The sequence below is a fragment of the Bombus affinis genome, unplaced genomic scaffold (genome assembly GCF_024516045.1).
Source record: "Bombus affinis isolate iyBomAffi1 unplaced genomic scaffold, iyBomAffi1.2 ctg00000293.1, whole genome shotgun sequence".
NCBI lineage: Eukaryota > Metazoa > Arthropoda > Insecta > Hymenoptera > Apidae > Bombus > Bombus affinis.
Genome location: NW_026108979.1, coordinates 47,672 through 61,777, shown reverse-complemented (window position 1 = coordinate 61,777; position 14,106 = coordinate 47,672). Strand labels below are relative to the sequence as shown.

At 34.2% G+C, this 14,106-nt stretch overlaps 2 protein-coding genes across 16 annotated transcripts in view; one reads left to right on the top strand and one right to left on the bottom strand.

The window, feature by feature from the left end:
- The window catches only part of LOC126927883 (katanin p60 ATPase-containing subunit A-like 2), a 73,964-nt gene extending 70,686 nt beyond the window's left edge, over positions 1 to 3,278 (bottom strand). Inside the window, exons 1-2 of one of the 5 annotated variants that reach the window (XM_050743851.1) lie at positions 2,987 to 3,277; positions 2,535 to 2,605 (exon numbers count right to left, since the gene is read on the bottom strand). In XM_050743851.1, the coding sequence (XP_050599808.1) occupies positions 2,535 to 2,605; positions 2,987 to 3,043 (128 nt within the window). In that variant the 5' untranslated portion in view covers positions 3,044 to 3,277. Of the gene's footprint in view, positions 1 to 1,601; positions 1,864 to 1,973; positions 2,410 to 2,534; positions 2,606 to 2,986 lie in introns of those variants that run through there. The other 4 variants (XM_050743853.1, XM_050743852.1, XM_050743856.1 and 1 more) reach the window with 4 other exon arrangements.
- Positions 1 to 14,106, top strand: part of LOC126927889 (integral membrane protein DGCR2/IDD-like) — a 115,201-nt gene that overhangs the window by 65,940 nt on the left and 35,155 nt on the right. For 3 of the 11 annotated variants that reach the window (XM_050743883.1, XM_050743881.1, XM_050743879.1), the window contains exons 2-3: positions 11,241 to 11,421; positions 13,339 to 13,487. The exons of 2 other annotated variants lie outside the window; for them this stretch is intronic. In XM_050743883.1, the coding sequence (XP_050599840.1) occupies positions 11,340 to 11,421; positions 13,339 to 13,487 (231 nt within the window). In that variant the 5' untranslated portion in view covers positions 11,241 to 11,339. Of the gene's footprint in view, positions 1 to 3,425; positions 3,587 to 4,228; positions 4,515 to 8,341; positions 8,928 to 11,240; positions 11,422 to 13,338; positions 13,488 to 14,106 lie in introns of those variants that run through there. 6 more of the 11 variants (XM_050743880.1, XM_050743878.1, XM_050743871.1 and 3 more) reach the window with 6 other exon arrangements.

Here is a 14,106-nt window from a genome sequence, read left to right as displayed (position 1 = left end):
GTCTTGGCATACACATTTTTTCCACTCTTCATATCTATCCACATTCGTAACTGTAGGTGACATTTTTTTTAACAATTTTGCTATTATTTTATAATTCTTTAATTCATATTTCAAAGTCGTAATAGATGTTTCTCTTTCTTCAAGTCTTTTAAACATTGGATTCATTTCTAGCTGCCATGCTTGCGTACAAAGCAATTTTATATCCGCACAAGAATATTTTTCAGTAGATTTTATTATGTGACTCACAATATCCATATTCTCTAATAATCGGTTGCTAAGGTATAATTTGAACATATCAAATCGAGTAACTTCGTTTGGTAATGATACGTATATATTCTTTTCAAGGCGTCTGCGTAATGCTGCATCAATATCCCTAATAATATATTTACAATAAATATTATTGTTCTGTTATACTAATAATAACGAAGGAATATTCCGAACAACACAATAATTAAGATTAAGATAATGAATAATTATGATATTAAGATATTTTCTACTTAGAAAACATTGAAATAGCTATAAATGATATACATACCAAGGGCAATTAGATGCGGCCAAAAGAACTACATCAGAATTTCTGTTAATTACTAATCTATCCAATCTAAAAAGAAGTTCTGATCTGAATGTCTTTGCAAATTTAGACAATGTATACTTTACTCTTTTATTTGTTCCTATGCAGTCAATCTCGTCGATAAAAATAATTGTTGGCGAATTATTATAGGCAAGTTCAAATAAAACCTGTTCAGTTTAACAAATGTATTTATTATTTATTAAATATTATATTCAAAATTCCTTAAATTCATTGTTTCATCACGAACGTAATATCATTTCGTTTTCCAAACAACTATTCTATTTATATATGAATGACGACAAATAAAAACAAATCTTTTTAAACCTAGAATCTCTTCTTCATAGACAAAGGAAATCAACTTACACGGATATACTTCTCGGAATCACCTCTCCATTTGTCCACCAATGAGCTGGCCGTTATGTTAAAAAAGTTGCATTGGCATTCTGTTGCGACTGCCTTCGCCAACATCGTCTTCCCTATTTCATAATTGCTTGTAAACATGTATGGGAATGAAAGAAATACGAGTATCTTACCTGTACCAGGTGGTCCATATAGCAGAATACTTTTACAGGGAGCAAATGGGCCTTTAAAAAAGATAGGGTATTTAAGGGGATACACAATGGCATCCTTAATGGCAGATTTACATTCCTCTAGGCCTGCAATGTTGTCCCAATATACATTAAATTTTTTCAGTATGATTTCCTGCGACAATACAAAGATGAAATGGTGCATAATCTCCGTATTAATTTCCTTGAGTGTTATGTAATTCATTATTTAAAGCTTTACTGAAATCCCTGTGTCATTGATATACAGTGGATTGTTTATCCAAGGTATTTGTTGGATATACAGTGGATATATACAACAATACATTTGTTGGATATTGATATACAATGGATTGTTTATCCAAGGTATTTGTTGGATATACAGTGGATATATACAACAATACATTTGTTGGATATTGTTTATCCAAGGATAGGTATTTTATTTTTAAAAAGCTTTACAATACGTATATTAATCGAAAATAACTTACGGATAAAATGTCTTCAGCAATCTTCTGCAATTCTGGATTGTCTATATAAAGGTTCCGAGCACATTTTGATATCTTTGATTGCCTGAATTGTTCCATTGAGACGTTAAATAGCTCTTGTGATGAAGATCCATAGTTTTCATTGGCAGAAATTGGTGTCACTGTTATTGCAAGATTAATATCATCCGTAGCATCACCCCTCATCTTCTGTTGTGCATTCCTCCCTTCCACAGACCCAGATACAGACTCACTTCTCGTTTGTTTGCTAACAGATTTGACACGTTTTACTACTTCTTTGAAGATTGAATGATATTGTAATAGATACGTTGAATATGTTGAGAAAGTTGAATAGTGTTAAATAATTTAAATTCTTACACTTTGTTCGCATTTGTCATTTCCCTCGTCTTTATTTCCTTTTCAGTTATTTTCTTGCACAATATAGGATATTTTTGGAATTTCATCTTGTAATAATTTTCATATTCTCTAAGAATAATTTCCAAATTGACGTTGTCGCAGACTCGATATTTCCGAGATAGACGAGCTTCCAGGATTAATACATCGCTAATGTCTGCATATCTAAAAAATATAATTTTTAATTCATTGAACAAATTTTATGCTATGAGTACACACTATACGATAATCATCAATTGGGACAACTGTTTTATTTCTATCCTTTCTATTTATCTATCTATTCTATTTCTATCCTTCTGCTTTTTAATTTCTAATTTTTAAAGTTTGAATTTAAATATATTTTCATTTATAACTAGTTTATCTACGTTATCGATTGAGTTATTCTATAACAACCGAGTTATCGATGTCGATTTTCAAATTTTGATTCCTTCCCCTCTTTCCGCACTAATTTCTATTTCGATTGGTCACCGATATTATTCGAAAAAAATTGCAACTGAGAAGATATCTAAATTGCAATGTACTCACCCATTGCGTTCCAAATAATCACATATAAGGTACAATATGTTCCGATTACGTTCCGAAGTATGACTCTCCTCCTAATGCGACATTTATTTTTTTTTTATTATTAACAATAATTATTAATAATATAAAGATTTTCATGCAATTTTCTGTTACATTGCGAGTTTAATAAATTTGTTACACATAATTTTGTTATCTACTATCTTGATACGCGCAAAGATAAATCTTAATGATATATAATACAGCGTAAATGGTTATAAATAATTAATTATTGACAATAATTATAAGAATTATCGAAAGAAAAAATCATAGATACAAAATCAAATACAAATCATAGATATAAAATCAATCAAAAAATGAACAACAATTGTGAAAAACGCAATATGGCATATCAATGACAAAACACACTCATGACTGTCATGGAAGTTCCAAAGTGCAAAATCTAGAATATTCCTTACCTCTTTAGATTGAGATATCTTATTTGTGGTACCTTGCTGCGATGATTCACCGTTCATTGTGATAGTTTTAAATGTGATAATGATATCCTTGTATTGACTATCGTTTTTCGATAGTTACGAGAATTTTCGTTTATCACTTTGAGACAATCCGTAACTTTCTTTCTCTTATAAAGTTTCCCTTCAACTCCGTTGAAAATTGAGCATCAAACAGGAGACGAACGATTTGTTCGCACACATAAGCAGGGTGCGAATATAATGATGGAACAGTCGAGTCCTGTCTACTATATAGTAAGATGGATACGACATGGAAATAGAAAGAGAAGGCTATATATAAGCATTTTCTGTCCTTGTTTAATCAGGCATGCACACTAGTGGACACTGACGGCGCTCGTTTACCGTTGTTACATATTTCCGGTACAAGTACGCGGGCTTTAGAGAAGGACGGAACGGTCTCTCTCTTTATCCCTATATCGCGTTTTTAGTTCGCTCACGCGCTCTGTACTTATATCTATTACATTTCCACCATAAGCAGCGGCCGTGCAGTGACTTACAAAAGTTTCGAACTCGCGGACGTTTAATCACGTTCCCTACTCCGAAGGGGTAAGTACAAAGTTGCTCGTCTCAGTACTCTTGTTAGAAGTTTTATCATCTTTTTCATTTCGTGGTTACAAGCTTTTCCAGGAAATTCTTATCGTTTTACAAGAGCTGTGGGACACAATGACGTCAGCTATCGATCATATACGCGAATTTGTTGTAAATTAATTAGGAGAATATCTGGAGTTCTTTATCGTTGCCAGCTGTAAAATATTGGAATTTTTCATTTATAATTCTCATATTTTCGACTCTTCCGTTGCCAAGACCACCTTGAAAGATTTTTGGTACGTTCCATCAGCCTTGTTAAAAGTGTGCCCATTGGTTAGCTATATTGATTTTAAAAATCAATACGTATATCAAGTTTATTATCTCACAGAAACAAGGAAATTCGTTTTATTAATGAATTTTCGACGTTTCTTCTCAGTTTCCTTTAGCATCGAACGAAGAACATTATATTTCGTTTAAAAAGATTGAAATTGATATTGAGATAAAATCAAAAAGTATCCGTTGTTCTCGAACATTCTAGTATTCCTTCGCCGCCCGGGAGAAAGACAGGTATGAAGAAAGAGGATATTTTTTTTATTAACTTTTTAATATTGATGTTTCGACAAATATTGACGTGTGCAGTGAGAAAATCAAGTGAAATTTTGAATAATATCGTTTTAATAATTTGTGAAACGAATTAGTTTGGTTTTTTCCATTTTTATTAGTTTCCGTCAGTGCTGATTGACGCGCCACTCCAGTTTCCATTTCCGTTTCTCGAAATTTCCCACGTCCTTAGTCTTTGGGACTCTTTGCCCAGGTAACCGCATTGCTTCTGGGTACGTCTCACCGTTCGGGTCTCTCGAGCTTTCGGTGTCAGTTGTTACCGTTGAAGGAAGAGAAGCTGGTGACGGATATTATCGAATAAATCGTTTATTCTGGAAAAGTTCGAGTAAGTTCGTTCTGTTTGAATAAATCAAGACATAGATCAATTTTTATCGTATCATCGTGATTCGCCATGTCGTACGTTTGGTTTCGGGATACCATATGTTTTTAATTTTTTACTTTTAATTTGACATTTTACGCCTATAATCGTGACAGGAAGATACTTTCAATGAATTATAAATATTTTAAATTATAAATTATAAATATTTGTTATAAATTACAATCATACTACGGGGAAAAGTGAAACATATGTTTTCTTGTGGAACATGTGATAGTAAATTATTCGAAGCATAATAATGCTTAATTAAACATCTATACGGTAACATTTACGGACGAATATTGGGGTAATATTATCGCGTCGCTTTAATCTGGCATTTAATGCTTTGATTGCGGTCTTTGAAATGGCATCACAGATGCTGGTATAATATCACACGAAAAAGGAAGGACCAGTGGTTAATGTTGCAAGTGCACCAGTGCGTTGCAGCCATCGGGGGTGGCTTTGACGCCGGTGCCGAGGAGAGGCGCAGAACGTGTTCGATCGACCCGCGAACGCAGCCCGTGCTCATACTGTGACAGAGTTCGTTTCAGTTAGTCTCAGTCGCTGTTTGCCCGTCGACAGCGTATAGTCGCGCCGGCCAACGATTATTTTTTCTTTTTTTGTTTCTCGATAATTCTCTCGCAACACTCGTTCTATATGTACATAAACCATCAGTTTATCGCGTGATCATTGTTCCCGCTTCCCCTACCTTGTCACGTTCTTCAAAGAAGATTTCCCTTCAGTTTTTTGTTGTTTGGGGAAAATTCATCGCTCGGACACATGGATTTATCGACACGACGGTTTATCGAGGCATCAGCGTGATGTACTTTTCAAGTTTCATATTTTCTCTATGATACTTTCTAAGGAGAATTTAGAATTCGGAAGATATCAATTTCCAGGAAATATAGGTCTTTATGAGACCATCGATAGGTTTGAATTTAATTAACTCTCTTATAATTGGTATTTCAATTTTTTAATTCCTTAAATTCAGCTTTCTTTATGCTGTTAGACGATATAACGCGGGCATTTTATGATATATCGAATATATTCGTATATATTTTACTTTATACATTCGATAAATTTCCTTGGTTGGCCGGCCTGCAACCCACATACGGCACTTAATAAAAATTTGTTTCGTTAGAGGTCGGTGTTTGTTCATCTTCGTCATAAAAATGTCATGACGTCATATCATATCACAAGGGTTCTTCTGAAAGCTAGATATTCGATAACAAGATGGTTAATTAATGGTTTTCGGTAGCTTGCAATGTCAAGCTTTGAACTGGCGGGATCGCCTTGCTGTCAAATCGCCATTCAGCAGCGACCATATTCTTTAACTACGTTCAAGACGTATATCACGCTACAGAAACCATCAAAGGGGGATAATTGCAAGTTAGTTGCCTCTTAGAAACGAGACAGTTGGTTGTTACTTGTTATCCGTAGTTGGTAGTTGTTCTCCTTAGTCGCCACATATTATAGAGACAACATTCATAGTCACCAGTTGCCTTCGCTAATAGTTTCTTGTTGTCTGTAGTTAGTTCTCGTCATCGCTATGTATTCCATCAACCACGTAAAATTTAACATATAGGATTTTATTCTTTTTTATTCTTTCTGTAGAAAGATTCTTTAAGTAATATGAATTTAAGTAACTATTTTATGATACAATAAAGTGGAAAAACGATTATTTTACGTAACGTAATTTTTTAAAGAACTTTGAATTTAAAGGATTCAGATAGATATCTTAAACGTAATTAAACCCTCCATATCGTAACAAATTAAAAGAAATTGCGCAAGAAAGTACAAATACATTTAATGCATAAAACATATATTTAAAATCCAAATGTAGGCGTTGACGCGTGCGTGCTACATGTTCGAAACATTCGTTACATCCGCGATAAAATTTGTAACGACGAAGAAGCTTAACATATGGTGTGCTTCAAGACGACAGCAAAAATTGTTGGCGGATTTTTCGAAATTTCTTCCATTCTTAATAAAAATATATTGTATAAATATAGTAGGATTTTTCAAATTTAAATAGTTATAATGATTTGAAACTTTACAATCGTACGGTTCTGTTTTATCCTTTGAATATACCTGTCATTTTCATATCTCCTTTTAACTAAACTAAATATTTGGAAATCCTATAATTTGTACACTTCTATTTGTGAATAAGATCGATGAAATTAAAGCGTAACTATGCTTTCAATAATGGCTTCGATGTATTGCTCACCATTATGGCGGATTAACGTCTCTAAGTGATCGACCTTAATCACTAAATGGCAGCCGCGATTCAGTGGTAGAGCCTTACACATGACGGACGTTGCAAGCGCTTCTAAGACGTCTATTGTGAAACGTTTCCAATAGCATCGGTTACGACGACGGTGAAATCCGAATAGAAATATATATCGCGTATCGCTTCAGCCTGACATGTCTTAAAATAGAATCACAATTTTTCGTTCTTTAAAAAAACAAAAAAAATCTATAAAAATTATATGCAAATAAAATAGATAAATGGATAAATGGTTGTACAAATTTATAAAACAGATATTACAAATATACGTAAATAAATTATATATTTATAAATTGTTTGTTTAAATATCTGTTTGTTTAAATAAATAAAAGGGATATTTACGACTTACAATGAACGTAGTCGTATTTTTAGTTTTAAACAAAGCAAAAACGGATAACAACTTTTTAAAATGTAAAACTCAACGCAACAGTGGTTTTTTTTAATTAATCAATAACGTTCAAAGTTAATTAATTTAGAGTGGTTTGTACATTTTGTATGCTCGCCGTATTTTAACGTTTGATGTGTAACGTTTGATGTAGTACTTGATGCCCGAAAAATCGAAAAATAATTAAATTTGATCGTTTCGTCGAATTTACAAGTGTGTATATTCGTGTGAAATCCTATGTGCTTGTGTATGCTGATGTGAAAGGCGGTAATATATTTTTCTTTTTTCGATTATTGTTGTCAACTTTTGTGTGGAATAAATCAATTCCGTGAATAGAAGTGCAATCAATACAGCTTACTATGAGATGATAGCACAACAACAGTACATATCGCCATTGATGTCAGCTTCACAAAATTTCTCGAATATCGAGGTTGTCCATTTGGGTTAAGAATTTATTTCCAAAATGCCACAAGCACGAGTATCTTATGGAAATCCACTGTATTTCCACTGTAATTTTTAATAATCAGATTCCATATTGTATGCTACGATTCGAGGAAAATCCGCAGCTAATTATTATCTTTGCTGCCTTTAAATACCATAAATAGTCGTCCGTAAATTTTAAAAGATTTTCTGTGCCATACTTATATTGTGTATTTTAGTCTTAAGGTGCGGGTCGTGTTCAATTAATTGAAAGTGATGAAACTGTAATGGGTCACGATAGTCAAATATTAAAAATGGTCTCGTTGGCTACATTTAAAATCTTTACGAGATATATATGCATAGTACGTTGCTACTAGCAACGGGTAGCGATGAGCAATAGAGAACAGTACCTTCCTTATCTCGTCGTGATTATGTACATACCAGTAATGCACAGTACTCGTACTGAATATCTTACAACATCTACATAGATTTTCAGATTTGTTTCGAATATTACCAGCATAACCATGATAGTAGAATTCTGTTACAGTATTAATTCTATAGTGCCGTTATGCATAATACAGCCCTAAAATGTTTCTACAAATATACGAATATTTTCGTCAGCTACTATATTCCAACCATGGCTTATTATGAAAGGAAATATATAACGAAATTACTTGTTTTTTTAGACTAAATTAGTTTAATTTGAATAATTTTAGTAATTGTGTAGGATCGAACAACAACTTATCATTAGCTTCACTCGAGACTTGATTGCACGTAGCAACGTAATTGCGTTGGAACTGAGGGTAGAAAACAATGTCAACCGTTAGACGCGTCTGTCTGGCGAATGTGTAACGCGTGAATAATAGATGGCGGCAATCACGTGAACCCTACTTATAGCTGTTTCGGTTTATATCGTAGCATTCAACCTAGGGTATAACGATAGGGATAATTAGAAGTTCAAAGGCCGGCTGATCAGCCTCATTTTGTTCCATTTTTTAATCAAGCGATGAATCGACAAATTGTACAGATTTCGATGGTTATCACAGTTCTCTGGGAATTTTAAAGCGCGGTTCGTCGAATTTAGTCGGATTGGCTACAGACTCTTTTACGAGCAGCTTGAAACTCGATCTAGTTTCGAGAAAATGAAAAATTCGTTTTATCTCTTTGTTTCCCTGTTCCTTCCTTCCTTCCTCTTTTCTTTGCTTTTTACATTGCGTTAAGACCGGCTAAATAATATTGATTGCCATGGACGTTGGCTGGTTTAAAATCACTGACATCGACGATAACAAAAGTAAGTTTGATGATTATTTATCTGAGCCGGTGTTATTCGACTTGAGCTCTGCACATTTGTTAATATTATTCTAGTAGGGATGAGATACTACAAATTTTAAATAACTTCGATTAAAATTATATTATAAAAATTATATTACATTAACGTTTAGAAGTCAATAAAGTGGAAAGAATTACGCGAGATAATGTAAATATAAATTATATTACAAGGAAACAATACGGCTAGGTAATTTGAAACATTCTGGCTAAAATTGCATTCTTTCAAAGTTAGGACGTACAGTATTTACAAAGTAGATTAAGTATCAAATGGGGTACTTAAGAAAATTTATGTTATCATTCTTTAGTAAACATTTTCAGGTAATAGCCTTCTGCAAAAGCTGCTTTACGTTACGTTAACGTATTCATTATTAATATTAATCATATTGTTCTTATCTCCTAGGGGCATAACAATCCATTTTTATATTGTGTTAAAGCTAAATTTCTATTAGATTGTCGCAAAATTTTCTTTCGTTTTATAAAGAAATGATAGATACACAACATTTTTTGTTTTATGTTATTTTATATTAAATTGGAGAAAGGTGGATCGCACATAATTCAATAAAATAATATAAAGCAAAAAATATCGTACATCTATCATTTCTTTATAAAACGAAAGAAACTTTTCGAACAACCTAATATTTCTCTCCAACGACACTTCTACGATGTTAAAATATTTGATAAAAATATTTGATAAAAATATTAAGAAATTCTAATATTGATTTAAACCTATCGATTTATTTACTTTTCGCTGCCAGAAATTGTTAATTATGATTTCCACTTAAAAGCGTATTTCGTATTATGAGGATAAATGATCAAATTCATCTCTAATATACACGTTAGAGAGTCATTTATAGCTGCAATCCTGTTTACCGCTCATATTCCTGGAACTCGATAATTCACTAGGCGATTGCTTTAACCGTGCAGAATACATCCATAAATAATTAATCGCTATTAATATTCCATCGACTTTTGAAAATCCCTGATGTGATCTATTTCACGTGATGAGAATACGTGTAAAGTGAGGTTATTGCTTGATTATCTTTAGTCGAATAAATCGAGTGATTCAAATTATAATGCGGAAGAAAGTCAAAACTATGTATATTATTTTTTTCAATTTTTATGTATCATTTTATGTATCATTTGACGGAAGGAAATTTGGTAAGTAAGGTTCACCTTTTTTAATGTCAATGATTTTGAGATATGTTATTAAGCTCCAAATTCTAAGCAATCTTCTATATATATAACATACGTATAATAGCCAAAGTTCAACTCCCAAGTATACGCAAAGCTTTTATTTTCAATTTATGCGATACCACTATGTTTCATGAATTTATTTGCTAACGGTATTGAAACAAATAACAAGCAGAGGACGAACTATCCGTGAACTGTTTTGCCAACGAGTACGCTTCCAATATTTTCTGTTTGAGAAAACACACTTGTTGCTGTTGCAACTCCAAATATTTTTACAGCCGACGCTTTTGCCATGAATCATCGGCTAACATATAAAATAAAGAAAAGCCATAGTTGATTGTAATGGAAATTTAGAAAACCTGAAACTCGATATAGAAGGGAAAAATAAAGGAAAGGAAGGGAGAGATAATTGGAAGCTTGGGGCCAGGTTTAATTCACTGAAACCGGGCTGCTTGTGTCATCACGAAACAGAATTGCCAGTACGTCATTTCTGTGCTCCCGTCCTCGTAAAAACGGTTTCACTCGTTAAGAAAAAACGAATAGGCGGTGAAGAGAGAAAAAAGCAGACAGAGAGCGCTTTTAAAAAGCTGACGAAGCGTGCGTTGCCACAACGAGACACACAGTGCTATTTGTCGTTTTAAATTGCGCCGCAACTTGTTTTTGAGATCTTTGCTAGAGACACGTGAAAACACGTTGGAAGTATATTTCTTGTTTTTGTGGAATTTAGCTGGAAAATGAAAAATAACGTAAAACATGTACTTACGACTTACAGAGTAATCGAATGTATACACTATAATAACCAGCGATTTAAGACTTTAAAAGATCGAAAGAAAAGAAAAGAAAAGAAGAAAGATAATATGTTGTGGCAGTCTAACTTGATCTAAGGAAATAGAGAGGGAGGGGGGGGCAAAGCTTGTTAATCTGGAAAGAATACAAGCATCAATTTCAAGCACTTATAGGGAATCAAGCGGGCTTGTTAAGGTCGTAAGTTGGACAATTATCCCGTGTTAGGTTCAATCAGCTTAGTCTTACACAAAATTGATCTAATCATGTGAAAACAAATGTATTCTGATTTTTGTCGCAGATATTTCTGGTCTACGCATTCCAGTGCCCGCACTACTGACATTAAAACACCTGATTTTCCCATTTACTACAGCGACAAATTTCTTGATCCTTCACAATCATGAAGGACTTGTCTGCGACAATACCTGCAATGATCATCTATGTGCAGGCTATTTTCATCACTATCTTCCCGTTAGGGGCTGGTAAGTTGATACTGATTAATTATACCATCGAAATTCTATATAATGGCTACAAAAAATATTTGCATCATTACCCTCATTTCCTAACGAAGCGCGTTTTTTTACCAAGTTTTATATTTCATTTCATAGTATCAAATCCCTGTGGTTACACGAAAGTATTAAATGATAGGAAACTTGATATACACGAATTTAATTAATTAATAAGTTAGTCGATATACAGCCATTATTATTTCATGTGAAATATTATAACGTCAAAAACTTAACGTTCTTGTACGTACAGTATTAATCACAAATTGTAAGAATGTTTACTGATAAGCAAAATAGATAATATGGAAAACGCAGACCTATGGAAAGAGAATTCCTGACATTAGACAGGAATACGGGATTGCACGAAATATTTTATGGTATGTCTAACATGGAGAATATATGCGGCGAAGTACGAAAAATTCATCCTGAGATATGTATACGACCTACGCGGTACGGGACGTGTTATAAATGGTTTCCGCCACTCAGCCGTATTTGAATTTGTGAACACGATCGAACAAATGACGCGACAATTATTAATTGCCGTCTCTGCCTTAGTAACGATTCGCGTTGGAACGAGGTCGAATCGTTCCGATTCCACGCGCGATTAACAAATAATTACAGTGGACATCAATTACTTGGATGACCTTCGTCATTTCAGCTTAAAACGATTAATTTGATCAAACCAACCAATTATTTCAGTTAATACAATCTGCACTTTAAATTCGCACGTCTTGTGTATACACACCGGGCCAGAGAAAAGTTTTCATTCGTTCGAGTAGAACCTTCGTAGTCCTTGAGGACGCGTGTCGCTTCTCGTGCACCTAAAGTTTCGCTCAAATTAACCGATTTATTTGAATTCGAGCGAGTGAAAACCTCTTTGTCACCGTGAGTTTGTTACTTAATTGATACTTTTAGATGCCCTTTGCTTTCAATCTCTTACATCCATTCTTAATTAGTCAAGTCGTTTGACTTTTGACAAGTATTTTGAAACCATTTTACTAACACGAACCTACTTTTTTACTTGAGATTATCCGCTATTTTTATTCAAATGTATATGTACGTATATACACTTTTGAATTTTAAACGAACCTTCTATTATACCTATATCCTTTAAGTGCCGTTTCAAGTTTCAAGAGACTTTAACTCGGATAGCTCGACTTGGAGTTCTAACGTATACTGTGAAGCACACTTGCGAAGTAAAACAGCAAACACGATATAAAAACTTTTTCCCCATGTAAGAAATCGAATAATCTATTTCAACGGTGCTTTAATCTCATCGATGAAGCATCGATGCAACGAAGAAGCATCGTGATAGCCGCAATGCGGATCCGTTGAACAAAAATTTCCTGGTACGGTCGTTTTCGTAATGTTATTAACCGTTTTAGTGTCGGATGTTTCAAGACTCCGTATCGGTTTGTGCTATGCAGCGCGATAGCGCTTCGTTTATTTATTTGCCAGGAGTACCGATCGACGCGATCGCGCTGCCCTTTTTCATCCTGTTTTTTTCATCGAAATATACCGTTCGACGTGCTCGCGCTTCATTTCATCGGTTATACTGGAAGCGTTACAACAAACGTTTGCGTGATAACATTCTATAATGCAGGATTTGGTTTTCCGATTCAAGAGGTAATTTTTTATATTGGTTTTTTTTTTTTTTTTTTATTTGGTTTATGATTATTTGAAAAACAAGTAATTACGAGAGGAAACTCTGATATGACTCGCGACGAGCACGCTTGAGCGCGTTGCGAATTAATGATCGTGACCATACATCGTGGCACAATTTACCACGGTACGCGAATAGAGCGATCACGCTGCGTGGCGTTAAAACGGTTAGCGTAACTGCGCGTACGATTGTCGAGTGGCAAAGATATTGACGCTGGTAATCGTTTTCAGCGGCTTTAGGAAAACACTGTACTGATTTCGAAGGAGAAGTTGTCTCGCATGGAATGATGTATGTGCCGGGACCATCGGTTTGCAACATCTGCTTCTGTTACAATTCGCAGCCAAAATGGTGCCGGGCTATCTTCTGTTCACCTCCTTTTGTAAGTATATGCTCATTCTAAGAGCAACCAGCTTAACACAACCATGAGAAACTAAAGTACACCGTTAACGCTTGCATGCTGGTCGTTAAAACACATGCTGCGCGAATAGGGTACACAGCGATTCATTTAACTCGCCTTGAATTAGTTTTAGAAAGACAAACATGGACAGGGATAATTTTTGTCACGAGCCGTTCAATTTATTCGTTCATTAGAACGAATTAATTTACACCTGCTGAGATCGCGATTGATGTGACAAATTCGAAATCTTGTTCCATATAAATATTTTTAAACAAGCACGTCGTAAGCTTTGTATATTTTTTAATCGCAACGAAACTGTTCAGAGAAATGCTGAAATTATTAATTAGAAAAGGAGATTTCTACGCATCGTTGTAAAAGTGTCCGGGAAAATATTCGTGAAACAGTTACGTTGTTACAAGTTCTACAAGAAGAAATATTGAAAATCAGGTTCCACTTATTCAGTTGCACGTGTAAAAGGTATCTTGCGTTCGCGCAAAAAATCTCTGAAGGATACATGCTTTATAATAATTGGAGTGTCGAAGTTGTTACGCGGATCGGCGTACACGTACCTTTTAATGAAACCTTCGTTATTCGTTCCTAA